This window comes from Brassica rapa, unplaced genomic scaffold, assembly GCF_000309985.2.
Source record: "Brassica rapa cultivar Chiifu-401-42 unplaced genomic scaffold, CAAS_Brap_v3.01 Scaffold1090, whole genome shotgun sequence".
NCBI classification, from domain to species: domain Eukaryota; kingdom Viridiplantae; phylum Streptophyta; class Magnoliopsida; order Brassicales; family Brassicaceae; genus Brassica; species Brassica rapa.
The window spans coordinates 1-14,315 of NW_022611024.1; the positions used below are offsets into that span (position 1 = coordinate 1).

Below are 14,315 nucleotides of genomic sequence, written 5' to 3' on the forward strand. Positions count from 1 at the left end.
TTATCACTGTTTTCCGATCAAACAGTTGGCGCCCACCGTGGGACCTTTTTAGCAAAGTAACGTTAGTACTATGGTTGTCAGCAACGACAGTTCTTCGTCAGGCGAGGAGCGCGAAGCCTCGAGGTGATGCCGGCTCCCGAGGTAACACCTACGCCTACACCAGTAACTCCGCTACCCCCTCCTGCGTCCATGGAAACCATCTTGGCACGCCTCGCCCTGCAAGAAGCGGCGCAGAAGGCGGCGGTCGACCAAATCACAGCGATAGCAAAAATACTCGCCCCTATCGCTGCAAACGCCGAAGCTTCAACGGCGCAGTACCGTCGACACCTGTTCGCCACTGAACGAACCACCAACGTAGCACCTGCGCGGGATAACAACAACCAGAGCGCCGGTAACAACAACCAGAGCGCGGTGGTAACGACATCAACGCAGGACACCGCAAGCGAGCTAGCCGCGTTGAAACAGTCGGTCCTCGACATCAACTCAAAGATCCACCAGGTGACGACCTCGGCGCCCCAAATCGAGCACGTACTCGCGGAATCTCTTCGCACACCCTTCACGCAAAGGGTCACCGGCGTACGGCTCCAGAAGATGGAGAAACTTCGTCTTCCAACCTTCAAGGGTCTCTCCGACCCGTCTACTCATGTCACGTCCTTCAACATAGCGATGCGACGTGCAAATCTGACCGACGAAGACAAAGACGCCGGCTTTTGCCAACTCTTTGTCGAAACCCTAGAGGGACCGGCCCTTACTTGGTTCACAGGCCTCAGAGAAAACTCCGTCGATTGTTTCCACGACCTCTCGACGGCCTTCCTGAAGAATTATATCATGTTCACCAACCAAGAAACGACCGTGTCCGACTTGTGGAACCTCACTTATACCAGCGGCCAAAGCCTCCGCGACTTCATGGAGAAGTTCAAGGCTATCGTCTCGAAAGTTGATATTCCTGATCCTATCGCTGTCGAGTCTCTGATGAACACTTTGCACGTTGACTCCACGTTCCGTCAGGATCTTTACCGATACCCGACGAAATCTGTGTCTGACGCCATCCCTCGCTCGAACAACTTCATCCGCATGGAAGAAGACACAAGAGCAAAGTTTGCAAAAGAAGCAGCAGCGAAACAGCGACCCGCCCGAACAAACGACACCCGCCATGAGCCCCGCCAGCACTCATCCGGTGGGAACACCACTCAGAAGCGAGGCTACGTTAGCTCGGTCGACGACGAGGAATCGCCAAAAACAGCAGCCGTCACGCGAGAGAAAGCCTGGAACCACTGGGATCGAGACTCCGCCTCGAAGCAATCAAAGTCGTCCGAACCAGCGAGTTCAAACTCCGAGGAGCCAAAGAAATGGTGCCTCTACCACAAAAGGGATTCCCATGATACGAAAGAGTGCAAAGTCCTCATCGGGCAATTTTTCGACGGGATCACTAACGGGACAATTCAAATGCCCACCTCTCCAACGACACCGAAAAACACCAAAAGTTGGAGTAAGAACAAGGAGAAGAAGAGAAGAAGGCACAGAAGTCTCAGCAGAACACGGCCCCTAGCGAGGAAAGAGCGAGCCCTGAGCGCACTCCTGTCAACAACGTCGGCCCTGCCAACGATTCATCAGAAAACGAACATCCGCGTCGCCGGCGACGAGTGTAAGTCATACTCTCCCGCCCTTGTGACTCCTCTAACGACGACTCCTCGACAATGCAACCAGATTTACGCGACAAACTGAGCAGCAAAGTCGAGCAATCTCTCACTTCCCCGACAACAGACAAAGATCTGCGCACCCTATTGAAGCGAAAGAGCGCTACGAACGAACACGTAGGAAGCGCCGACCTCCGCGCGACCATCTCAAAATCCAGCGCCAGGAGAATAGGTCAAAACGGCGACCTTCGCGACCAGCTCAATTCAAAGGCCGCTGACCTGCGAATCCAACTCAACCGTTCAAAAGGGTCCGATCTGCGACGACGTCTCGAATCAAAAAAGAAAAAGCCCGCAGAAACTCTTCAATTCGAGAACACAACCGATGATTTAAGGAAGCAACTCGAATCAATGCGAGCTACCCGCAATCAGCACATTAGCGTAATCATGGGAGGATCACCTCCTTGCGGCGACTCAGTTCGAGCTGTCAAAGACTACAAACGACAAGCCACCACCTCCAAGAAGTGGCCGCCTCCAGTCGAAAATGATCACCAGATCACTTTTCGGCACTAGATACCAAGGGCGTCCATACGCCACACAACGATCCTCTTCTCGTCGACCTCGACATCGGAGAATGCTTAGTCGCAAAAGTCCTTATCGACACCGGCAGCTCAGTCGATCTCATCTTTCGCGACACACTCGACAAAATGGGAGTCGATTTGAGAGACATGAAGCCTTCCTCTCGCACGCTCACTGGCTTCAACGGAGCCTCGGAGCAAATGATCGAGTTGACGCCAGAGCTGGAGCAAGACCTCATCCTACCAAGTGTAAACTGGATCCTCCACGTCGACGGTTCATCCACGAGTAAAGGATCAGGAGCAGGAGTGCAATTGCAATCACCAACAGGAGAACTCATTCGGCAGTCATTCAGTTTCGGTTTCGCGGCATCAAACAACGAAGCTGAGTACGAATCCCTCATCGCGGGGCTCCGTCTCGCCAAGGCGGTGAAAGCCAAACGAATCAGTGCTTACTGCGACTCTCAACTCGTCGTAAGCCAATACCTCGGTGATTACGACGTCCGCAACGAAAGGATGGACGCCTACCTCAAACTCGTCCAGGACCTTACGCGAGACTTCGAGTTCTTCGAACTCACGAAGGTTCCTCGCGGAGAAAATGTTTGTGCTGACGCCCTCGCCGCTCTGGGAAGCAAGCTACACGACCAGGTCAAAAGGACAATCCCGATCCACAAAATCGAGAAACCAAGCATTGACACGAAGGCAGAACAGGCCGCCATTATAGCAGCGATCAACGACGCGATGGACATTGACGAAGTGGAATCTCCCTCGCCAGATGATCACCCAACAGATTGGCGTATGGAACTCATCGATTATCTCGCGGAAGGTTTACTGCCCGTCGAAAAATGGGACGCCCGGCGACTGAAACGACGCAGCGCACACTACGTCGTCATGGACGGGGAACTACACCGATGGACTGCAACAAAGGTACTACTCAAGTGTATCGCCGGCGAAGAAACGAGACTCGTCATGCCCGAAACACACGAAGGAGCAGCAGGCAACCACTCGGGCGGGCGAGCTCTCGCACTAAAAGTTAAAAACCTCGGATTCTACTGGCCAACCATGAACGCCGACTGCGAGACATACGCGCGCAAATGCGATAAATGCCAGCGTCACGCCAAAACCATACACAGCCCAACGGAGTTTCTCCACACCTTGACTGCTCCATACCCATTTATGAGATGGGGAATGGACATCATTGGTCCGATGCCGGCATCCCGACAAAAGAAGTTCATCCTGGTCCTCACCGATTACTTCACCAAATGGGTTGAAGCCGAAGCCTACGCCAGCATAACCGACAAGGAGGTACAAAACTTCGTCTGGAAGAACATAATCTGCCGACACGGGCTCCCATACAAGATAATCACGGACAACGGTTCGCAATTCATCTCGCATCATTTCAAGGGCTTCTGCGACAGATGGCGCATTCGACTCAACATGTCGACACCGAGAAACCCGCAAAGTAATGGTCAAGCCGAATCGACGAACAAGACCATCATAGACTGTCTGAAGAAACGACTCGATTTAAAGAAAGGTTGCTGGGCAGACGAACTAGATGGTGTCCTGTGGTCTCACACAGAACCACTCCTCGCGGAGCGACGAAGACTACACCCTTCTCAATGGCCTACAACGTCGAGGCAATGGCTCCTGCAGAAGTGAACGTGACGAGTCTGCGCCGATCGCGAATGCCACAGAACGCTGAACTCAACCGCGACATGCTCCTCGACGCACTCGACGACATCGAGGAAAAGCGCGACCAAGCGTTACTCCGTATCCAGAATTACCAGCATCAAATCGAGAGCTATTACAACAAAAAGGTCAAGTCGCGTCCTCTCGAAATGGGCAACCTTGTCTTAAGAAAGGTTTTCGAAAACACTAAGGAGTGGAAAGCCGGCAAGCTCGGAGCCAACTGGGAAGGACCATACAAGATAGTCGAAGTCATCAAGCCAGGAGTATACCGCCTCGAGACTTCAACAGGTGAAGCAGTACCGAGAGCCTGGAACTCCAAACATCTCCGCCTCTTCCATCCTTAGTCAAGGAAAACACCAACCCGAGTAAATGCGCTACAAAGGCCACTTTTACTCGCAATCTATTGATCGAGTAAATGCGCCACACAAAAAAAAAAAAAAAAAAAAAAAAAAAAAAACGAGCAAATGCGCCCCAAAGGCCACTTTTACTCGCAATCTAAGAACTACGAATGGCTTGATTCCCGCAAAGGGATACGTAGGCAGCCCAAAGAAAAAGAGTCCAGCCGAAAAAAAAATAAAATAAACCCTCCCCGAGGAATCGATCTCCGAAGCAGACGATCACTTAAGCGATGCCTACACGAGCACGCCCCGGCTCCTCGAACAAATGTATCGGCACTCGCATCCCACGTTGAATACGTCCTGATCAGACACATATTCACGGGAATCGACCGCGTTGCGACCTAAACCAACATGGCCGAGACAATGACTCCAACTCATCCTATAATTAACTAAGTAAGGTCTGGCCAACCAAACGCTTGAAAATTACATTAGGATCGACTTGGAACCGTCAAAGTCGAAAACTCTCAATTGACGACTAAAATTCAAAGTGGCAAACGGTCACGACTCAAAGAGATCGACCGAGACAAAGTCGTAACGAGCTTAAAGCTATAATGATTCGACGTCTCGAACAGCATTTACACCGAACAAATAGAGTTACTTCGAATCTCGAGAAATCATGCATTTGATAAGACAAGTCTAAGTTAAATAAAACGGCTTATGTGATTCAAACAGTTCGAAATAACGAGCACAAGAACGAAAGCCCAGAAGGCAGAATCCTAGAAAAGAAAAAACAACAACAAAAGTCCCCGGGACTCAAAAGAGAACAACATACAAGAGACCCTAATCCTCTCGGTCGCTCTCACGATCGTTGAGGGCAGAAAGCTCCGAAGCCCTAACACTCGACTCACGAGCAGCCGGAGAGACGTGCATTTCATCTGATCTCGGGATCTCTTCAAACACCCCCACATTCTCTTCTTCATTGCCTCGACGGGACCCTTCAGCCGAAGTGTCCGAAAGTACGAGCAGGGGGGCGTTATCTTCAGCAGCAAGGTTCCCTCGGTTAGGCGTCTCTCCCTAGAATGCAGTCAAAGGACCCTCAACGAGGGGCGTCGGGACTGCATGATGCACTTCCGTCGAATGAGTGAGCGGAGTGTGAAGAGTCAGCGCGGTCTCGGGATCGATCAAGCCAGCGTTGGACCCATACGGGTCGAGACTCGCCAAGATTCGAGCATCCACGAACTGAGAGTCCAGCACGAGAGGAGAGAGTGCGAGATCTCCCGCGGGAATCTCGCCCACTTTGAGCTTCTCGGCCTCTTGCTCGTATTTCCTCTCTTGCTCCGCGAAAATCTCAATGGTAGCTTGCGAGATGTCGCTCCCAGCCCTCCTCAAGGCTTCGAGACATTTCCTGGTTCCAAAAGCTTGGCTATGGAGTTACCGAGCTTCATCATAGAGGCCTCGTCGCTCTTCTCGGAACGAATCCTCGCGAAACGACGGTTAGCCTTCGCGGCCATCTCGGTCTCGACTCTTACCCTTTCCTTAGTGACTTCTAGGATCCTGGAGTCTCTAAGGCGTTTCATCTCCCTTTCATGAGCCGCAGTAAGTGAGACCTTCTCGCTCTCGAGATCAGCATTCTTCTGTTCAAGCTCACGGACGACACCTCGGGACGCCTCCAATTCAGCCTTCAGCTCGTCTCTCCGAGTTATGGTGCGACTCATCATACCATTGAGCTTCTCGAGATTGCTCCTTTTCTCGCTTAGCTGGCGAGCAAGGACCTCCTCCTTCTCAGCAAACTCCTTCTTAGCCAGCTCTAGTTCACCCAAAGCTCCCTTCAGCGCAGTGTTGTACTTGTCAATCAAGACATTCATCGCGCTGTCCCCCTAAAGACGCGAGGCAACGAAAACCGCGAGGAATTAGCACTAGGGTAATGGAGCAAGAAAAAGATAAGAAGAAGTTGAATTATTTACCAGCAATTTGGCCCTCGCGGCTTCCTCGTACTCTCCCCCGAAGATAAGGTCCTTCACGGCGGGCAAAGGTTTCGCCCTTCCCCTAAACTGACGAAGGAGCTCCCCGCACTTCTCTGGAACGTACGCCAATGGAGCCGGCCCCTCGTAGTGGAAGTCGACTTTGTCAGGAAAGCTAACTCCGGGCACCCTCCTCAAGATGGCATCACCACGAGAAGAGGTACCAGTCTGGACGGCCCCGATACTGGGACGGGCCGGAACCTCTACATAAGGGGATATCGGAGCAGGAAATTGCTCCTCGCCATCTGCCTCGTCGTCACGCCTTCTTATCAGAAGCGGCGACCCCTCAGATTCCTCTTCAAGGTTATCTGAGCCCGCATCTCCGAGAGAAGCCTCGGGCTCCTGCCCGTCGACGGCCTCCTCCTCGTCGTCTTCTTCTCCAAGGGCCCCAGCTGCGAGAGCCTCCTCCTCGGGATGAAGTCCTTCTTCCTCGACGTCTCCCCCCTCAGTTTCGGTCGGTCCCTCGAGATTCCCCGACTCCTCGCTAACGGACTTCTTCTTTGTCCTCTTCTTCTTTTTCTTCTTCTGAGGTTCACCAGAAGGAGGGACATCACTCGCCTCCTCGGTACTCCTCTCAGCTCCCGAGCCGTCACCTCTCTTTCTTTTTCTGCCCTTCCCCGCGCCTCTGGCTTCGTAAGGGGGAACCTCGCCAGCACGAGGAACCGCCGTCGAAGGACCTTCCCCGCTGACCAGCCCCAGCTGGGCCGCTATCATTGCGCTCAGATCAGGAAGAGTGCCCATCTTCTTCGCCTCGGAAATTTGTTTCTGAATGTCTCTCGGGAAGATGTCTAGTCGCTTAGCGCGAATAGGAAGAACGGTCGGAAGGTCGGATCTCCACTCTCCTGTAAATATGCAGAAGAGTCAAGACGCGACAAAAGATCTTACGACTAAAATGACTTAATCTAAAGGTGCGAGAAAACATACTTCGAGCGATTCGATCTTTGAGCTCGTGGATCTTCTTGACGGTGATCTCGGACCAGCGATAGACTCGAAGCAGAGCGACGGCACGAACGCTCCTCAAGAAATCTTCGGGATAAACGGGAGAAGTAGGATGGCCGACTGCACACAAAGCAAAAAGATATACATGATTAGAATCGACAAAGTTGCTTACGGATCGCGACAGAATATTCTACCGCAAGAACGGTTCCAAAGAACTCGATAATCATTTCGGGGAGGTTTCTCGAAGGCCGAACTGTCGGACTTGAGGAAGAAGTAGGAACGTTGCCAGTTCTGCGTCTTATTCGGATGACCGGCGCATACATTGCATTTCAGTCGCATCTTCACCGAGTAGGTGCCATCCTTCATATCGGTTATTGAAGTCATCTCCTCGAACGATCTGACGCTCATCGGCATATCGATCTGCTCCGCCAAAACCGACAAAGTAACCGCTAGTCGCAGCGAGCCATTCAGCAGTTGACTAATCGCGAGATCTCGGCGCCTGGCGTATGCAGTAATCAGTCGCGGGATGGGGAACCAGCAGCGAGTGTCTCCCTGAAAGTAGGATTCATACACTGTCTGGTACCCAATCGGAGGAGACCAAGGCCTCTGCGTCTCCGTAGGCACAGGAAGGTCACGCCCACTGCGCCAGCTGCCCGAAGAACCCTCTTCACACTTCTCGAAGTCAACTTTGTCTTCTCTACGCCTTCCCAGTCCTGACCGGCTAAGAAGGCGGAACGTAATAAGTCGGTATGAAGTTGAGGAAGCTCTTCGAAAATCCCGTCAGGGTAGAAAATAGTCGGGAATAGTTCGGCTTCAGAATCGACACTTTCCGAGGAACCGCCCTCCACAGGTCGAGCCCTCAAGGTGATCGACTCAACAGGCATCGCCCCGCTCTGCCCGTCTCTCGCACATTCCGTCGCATCTCTCGCAACGACGTTCTCACTCCCTTCCCTCGCGAGTCTCGCGGCATCCGCGACCAGGAGCCTCTGAGAACGGGATAGGTTCGCTGTATCCATCATCGCCCCACGGTGAATCGCTTCTGGATCTCCGACACGATCCCCGTCAGGATTTCTTGCCGTATTCGACGCCGCTGCGACTGCCTTCCCTTTCTGCTGCCTCGATAACCTCTGACCCGACGACATCGCGGAGCGTAACGGTGAAGAACGCTTCGAATGAATCTAACAACACTTAGAGAGATAAAGGGAAGAGAGAGAAAGTACCTTTGATCGCGGAGAAAAACTTGAAAAAATGAGAGAAGGACCGCGTATTTATAAGGAAAAGAGAAGGGGAAAATTCGAGGTGTCATCATTAGGCCTATTCGGGCCTAAATGGGCCTCGAAATCTCCCCTAAAAACCCAGCGGACCCTCGCGACGATTCCGCTTCTCGACGTGTCGTGAAAAGAAGAGATGGGGGAAAATCGAAGCGTCATCATTAAGTCTAAACGGGCCTAAATGGGCCTCGAAACTCTCCCTAAGATCCCGACGGTTCCCGCGACTTTCCGGCTTCTCGTCTTAATTAATCGACGGTTATCCTAAAATTGGTTAAACCGGCAATTAACCAAGACACGCCGACTAAAATCTGGGAGCCTGCGATTCAACAGTTCCGAGAGAAGGCGTCACCACAGCTTTTTCCGCGACCCATCGCTTTAACCTCCCGACAGGACTTCTATTCCTTTGAACCTTCAAGTTCTAGAATCCATCATAAGCTAGGCGACTCCTCGCTCACTGATGGACCGGGGGGACTTACTGTAGGAGATGGATCTAACCATCCCACAAGGCCCAAGGAATAGAAGGCCTGGCCCGGACCAAGGGAAGCGACGGCTCGGATAGTCGGCTTAATAGGTCAGTCTCTCGGCTCGCCTCTAAAGTACCTTGAGTCGGTCGTTGTCGACTAAGAGGTATCCGGCTCGGCGACCGCTCGAATGAATGCGGGCCTTTCGGCCCAATAAGGAAAGCCCGCGAAGACGACATAAGCTAGGTCAAGAACGACACATCAGAGGACTATATAAGGAGAAGGAAGAGGAACGAGAAAGGGATCCGAAATCATCTGACTAACACTTGGCGGCTAGATTAGGGTTTTCACCTTTGCTTCATCTTGCCGTTATTTGTACTTTTCCGGTAGCTCTCCGAATTACCGGCCTCTTCTCTGTCGCACTTTCTTACCTCTCTTGTAACCGACTGATTGTCTCTTCCGACCATAATAAAACGTCTTTGTTAAACCCACATCTTCTTTATCACCGTTTTCCGACCAATCAATGAACCTTGTGCAGAACTTCATGGAAGAAGAAGCTAGAGTCTGGTATCAGTTCTCAGCCCAACAAAGAATTTGAATTTTGGATTTTGGCGCATTGTATGTTGAGAACAAGTTTAAGCTAAGATTTGTGGTGAGTTTTTTTGGAGAAGCAGATATTGAAGTGGCTCACACAAGATTCACAACACTACCGCCGTGGTTGCTATGCAGTTTACAACAAATTCACTACCAGTGGAGGAAGCAAAGAAAAATCAAATCCCAGCACGTCAAGTACAGACATCATAAACTTGAACAGTAACAAAGTGTTATGCAACACGAGGTAAGTCACTGCAAAAGCAGGACTTCCGAGTAATGCAGAAACGTATAGGTGTCGTTGTGAAATACTCTGTTAAGCACAAATGGAAGTCTAAGTCATAGCAAAAGCTGTTGGCATTTTATAGACATGATGTCAATCTTGTTCTGCAGCAAAATCCATTTCCAGTGATGCGTGGCTTGAGGACTTTTGCGTGGTTGTTGGCCGTGACAGCAAACCTTCAGCATTTGGTCTCAATTTTTATAGCTCAATCTTGGGGATACGCTTGGTCATGCTCTGGTCGAAGGAGGAAGTGAGATAATGATGTAGAGTTTGAGAGAGGCAAAGACTCTGATTGGAATGAAGGGTTTGCTGTTAAAAGAAGCTGAAGCTTTAAATATTATCTATCGTTCTCTTTCATGGTTTATGCATTTAGAACTGGAGATTAGTGTGAGATCTTGAGGCGATTCTCTCATGGGGGATTCGTATTGAGAAGTTGATCGGATAATCCGATATCTTCTTGAGACTACTCTGGTTGTAGTTGTATCTTTGATCAGTAATACGAGACTAGAGCCACTGGAGAAGACGTTGAGGTTGAGTATATAGGTATCAGTCTTAACAGTGCAAGACACGTCATGAAGAAAAGCTATACAATAGTGGTGACTTAATTTAAGTTCGCAGGGTCGTTATAAAAAGTAAAAACTGTAAATCAATTTAGCCAAAGGCCCATAGTACATAATTGAATTAGATACAGATCAAAACATGAGTAATCTTTTCTTTCCTATGTTACATTACACCTACTACATACACTATATATCAAACACTCGCATGGTGTCGGGATGTAATAAGAATTATGGATGTTCCTCAACCTTGAAAGAAAGGTACATTGAAATCAGAATCACGAGGCCGAACGCAGTCTGATCTCATCCATCCGATTCTCCGCTTTACATTGTCGTACACGATCAGGTGTCCACGCATCGACACGTCTACAGAAAACAAAAACAAAAGATATTTCAATGTTCGATTATTACGAGATTCTGATTAATATAATTATGTCTTTTGATTTTACCTCCAAGAATAATGGTGGATCCATCATGAACACTGCTTCCATCTAATATCCCAAGACATACGTTTCCTTTGTTCTGCATCAAAAGTGTGTACGAAACTCAAATAAACAAAAGCCAAATCATAATCGTGAGAGCATTAACTAAAACGCTTACGCTTATGATCAAGTAATCCTCTGGCTGAAGCACAAGTTTTCTTGATATGATCCACCATTTGCTCCCTATTTGCAGAGTTATTGGTCTAAAGAACCGTTTAACATCCGACAAGGAACTGCATATCAAAACACCAACAGTTAACCTTTAAAGATATGAAATTGGATACTTTTTTGTTAAAATAAGTTCTGAAAACTACCTGATCACGAAGTCAGCTCGCCAACAGATAGGCAGTGTTTTGTCTGATTCGTCAAGTGTTAGTCCCAACCCAGAAACTTCTTTAAGCTTTTCACCAACGAACACAATAACAAAATCATTGACCAGAAGAAGAGTTTAATCTAAAAAGTATTTATTGGTATTCATAATGTGATAGCTTACTGATTTGACCAGGTGAGAGTAAGCCTTGTTAGGGAAGTATGTATAAGAGCTTCCTGTGTCAAATAAGACTTTGCCTACTCTACCGTCTGAGCTAAGCATACTATTCCCGTAGCTAACTTTCGAAACTTGCATCTGATAAACTTCCCTGAAAGATCCCAGAAATGCAAATATTGATTGTTTGACTATGTGAATGATTGAAAACTTTTGGGAATTATACTTACAAGTGAGAATGGTGAAGCATAGGAACCCATGAGATTCCGTGCGAGGGAACCAAATCACTTCCCATGATGATATACCCTTCACCGTTTAGATCAGAGGGAAGGCAGTGGCCAATCACATTGCTGATGATACCTCGGGTTGCAAGTTGAGAAGGCAAGCTAATTTGAGCTCTGCTTAGACCGAGGATCCCGTCTGTTTTAACCAGAGTGTTTAACAGCAGCCCTTGCTGATCATATCCACACCTTAAAGTTCCAGTCACAAAAATGATATTTCCGTAAGAAAGTCACAAATAGTTTTTAGAAAAAAAGGGAGTAATAATGGTTACCCGAAAACAATATCCAAGTCGGCAACAGAGCCGTTGTGGAGATTGATATGAAACTCATCTTTGGTGAGAACTCCAAGGGAAGAGCTAAGATCAGCATAGTCAATCTCGTAGTCACATTGCTCACAATCCTCACAATGTTGTGTCATTTGATTCTTTTGAACTTCTACACATAAGGACTCCGCGGATCTCACTAACATACCTTTTCTTGGTGTATATAGTTGATTTGCTCCCTAAATACCCACCACCAAATCAAGAATGTTCATCAGCACTTTCACACATACTATTCTCCTAAAAATCTTTAAAAAAAAAAGAAAACAGGATCTTTACCTTAGCGCAGCTCCTACAAGGAGCGTCACACTGGACCCAAGTCAAGTCACTTCCAGTATCGATGTCAAGATAGAAGTAGTGTTTTCCAACAAGAATCCGTGTGAAGTAAAACCTGCAATAAAATTAAAAAAAAAAAAAAAAAAAAAAGCTTTCAGTTACTTGGGCTGTAAGTAACAAAACAACATTTTACATTTCAATACAATACAATGAATGCTCTATTACCCATTAGGATAGACATCTCCAGCAACGGGAAGAATCGTAGTGGAGGAGTCAAAAGAAGCATCGTTGACTTTCACAAGGATTCCAGTTTTTAGTACATCCACAACTTCCGCTAACTTCCGGTCTGGAATCGCGCGGGCACCCAGTTTGTGGTACACGGGGAAGACAAACGACGACGTTTCGCGGCGATTGGGTTCATCGTCACGATCCCTCTCATCATCATAAACCCTAAACATCTGAACGGTGTTGGGGAAAACAGAGGCGTAGAAAGCAACCGCGAGGAGCGAAATAGCGATAAGGCTCAGCACTAGCCTCGGCGAGCCCGTGGAGAGATCCGAGAGCCAGAATCCGGGATCCGGGGGGCCGGGTTGAAAAGTCGGGTTTGGGTGGTCAGTGAGGGTGAAGGCGGAGATAGTTTTGCCTTGGGAAGGATCATCGGAAGGTGGGAGAGTGATTATGACTACGGCATGGGCTCGCTGGTCGTCAGGTTGTGGCTCCATTCTCCGACAAATTGATTTTAGGGAGATTTCGATCGAGAATTGAAATGGCAGAGTAGGACTAGGAGGGATGTGGTCAAGAGTCAAGAGGCCTATGCGAAGTTGCGAGGAAGGAGAGAGGTCTGTTGTTTTTTACTAATATTTGAATATTATTAAGCTACTTCAATCCTATTTGATCTTCTTTTTCTTTTGTCAACACTTAAACCATATTTGAAAGATACCAATTACGTCAAAAATATTAGTATAATTTACTCTGAAGATTTGGAGAAAATTGAGTTCTTTTTAATCTTATAAATTACAGATTTAACAGACGATACTCTCCCTCATTTTATATATAATTAAGAACGTTTTAATAAATATATATTCATTTAAACAAAATATAAGTATTTAACCGGGCCTCGTGGTCTGGTGGTAAAAAAACCTCGGATGAGGTGTCCGCCATCATGAGTTCGAGCCTCCGCCACAGCGGATTTAACATGGTTTCCGTTTGGCCTCCAGGACCTTCCTCGCCAGTTCCGGTTGGACGCGATGGGATAGTCGGACTAAGTGAGAGGTCTGGATACCTGGATTATCAAAAAAAAAATATAAGTATTTTATGATAAAACAATATGTTAATTTCGTAAATAAACATGTTTGGTCACAATCCTCATCGAGTTTGTCCCTGCAACCGTCAAGAGAGCAAAATATTTAAGAGTTCGTTTCACCTTCTCCGGTGTCCGGCAAGCTTTGTCGGCGCCGTGAGAGGATCTATAGAGTCGCCTAGTAGGTTTATTAAGTTAAGATGAGGTTCTTCGGTAGCTGAGATTCCTGAGATGGTGTCTGAGAATGTCTCTGTATTTTGGTTCGTTTGGGATACTTGAACAGATCTGAGACTATTTTCTAGTAAGCAGTGCTGGAATATGTCGGCATTGATGTGAGACATTACTTCTTTCATCGGATCTGTTGAAATGGGTTCTAAGTGATTCTTGGATGGTTAATTGATCGGGTCATATTTCCTCCATATCCTTGTTATTTTGTTGAATGGTCTCTCAGTCTTTGTTGGCTGTTTAGTTCTTTCACCTTGTGTTGCCATGTTTTCAATTCTCTAGATTAGCGAATTCAGTTCTTTGTTTTTGCTCTATCTACATTCTTGTTGGACCTTTTTGTTTCACATCTTCTTCCTCCTTTGTTATTCATGGGTAAGCTTTTATGAGCATCATGTTTTGCAAAGGGTTTGGGTTTATAGCTTGATTTTGGTTATGGTTGTTAGGGAATCCTACTAGACTTTGTCTCACCCAACAGCAATCACTTGCTAGTTATGATACACCTTGTTAAGTTTACCCATACACCTAACTTCCCTACTCTTTGAGTGTTAAACCTTGGATCTTGTGATGAACAACAGAGACTTAAAGATA

At 47.9% G+C, this 14,315-nt stretch overlaps 4 protein-coding genes across 4 annotated transcripts; 2 read left to right on the forward strand and 2 right to left on the reverse strand.

Annotated features, from left to right (window-relative positions):
* The first annotated feature begins 126 nt into the window (after positions 1–126).
* Positions 127–1,725, forward strand: LOC117131624. The gene has a single exon (XM_033283673.1). It carries the CDS (start codon positions 127–129, stop codon positions 1,723–1,725), a length of 1,599 nt encoding a protein of 532 aa, XP_033139564.1.
* A 616-nt stretch (positions 1,726–2,341) lies between these two features.
* Positions 2,342–3,868, forward strand: LOC117131622. Its single transcript, XM_033283671.1, has one exon. The coding sequence runs from the start codon at positions 2,342–2,344 to the stop codon at positions 3,866–3,868; it is 1,527 nt and encodes a 508-aa protein (XP_033139562.1).
* Positions 3,869–5,076: 1,208 nt separating this feature from the next.
* LOC117131623 (meiosis-specific protein ASY2-like) lies at positions 5,077–7,610 on the reverse strand. The gene is made up of 6 exons (XM_033283672.1): positions 7,391–7,610; positions 7,182–7,316; positions 6,201–7,099; positions 5,672–6,113; positions 5,365–5,627; positions 5,077–5,310 (listed from the first exon to the last, which is right to left on the reverse strand). The coding sequence occupies exons 1-6, from the start codon at positions 7,608–7,610 to the stop codon at positions 5,077–5,079; spliced, it is 2,193 nt and encodes a 730-aa protein (XP_033139563.1).
* Positions 7,611–10,403: 2,793 nt separating this feature from the next.
* Positions 10,404–13,082, reverse strand: LOC103868663 (aspartyl protease APCB1). The gene is made up of 9 exons (XM_009146744.3): positions 12,428–13,082; positions 12,206–12,317; positions 11,879–12,108; positions 11,556–11,795; positions 11,335–11,479; positions 11,156–11,241; positions 10,960–11,074; positions 10,809–10,881; positions 10,404–10,725 (listed from the first exon to the last, which is right to left on the reverse strand). The coding sequence occupies exons 1-9, from the start codon at positions 12,922–12,924 to the stop codon at positions 10,604–10,606; spliced, it is 1,620 nt and encodes a 539-aa protein (XP_009144992.1). The 5' UTR covers positions 12,925–13,082; the 3' UTR covers positions 10,404–10,603.
* Positions 13,083–14,315: the final 1,233 nt, after the last annotated feature.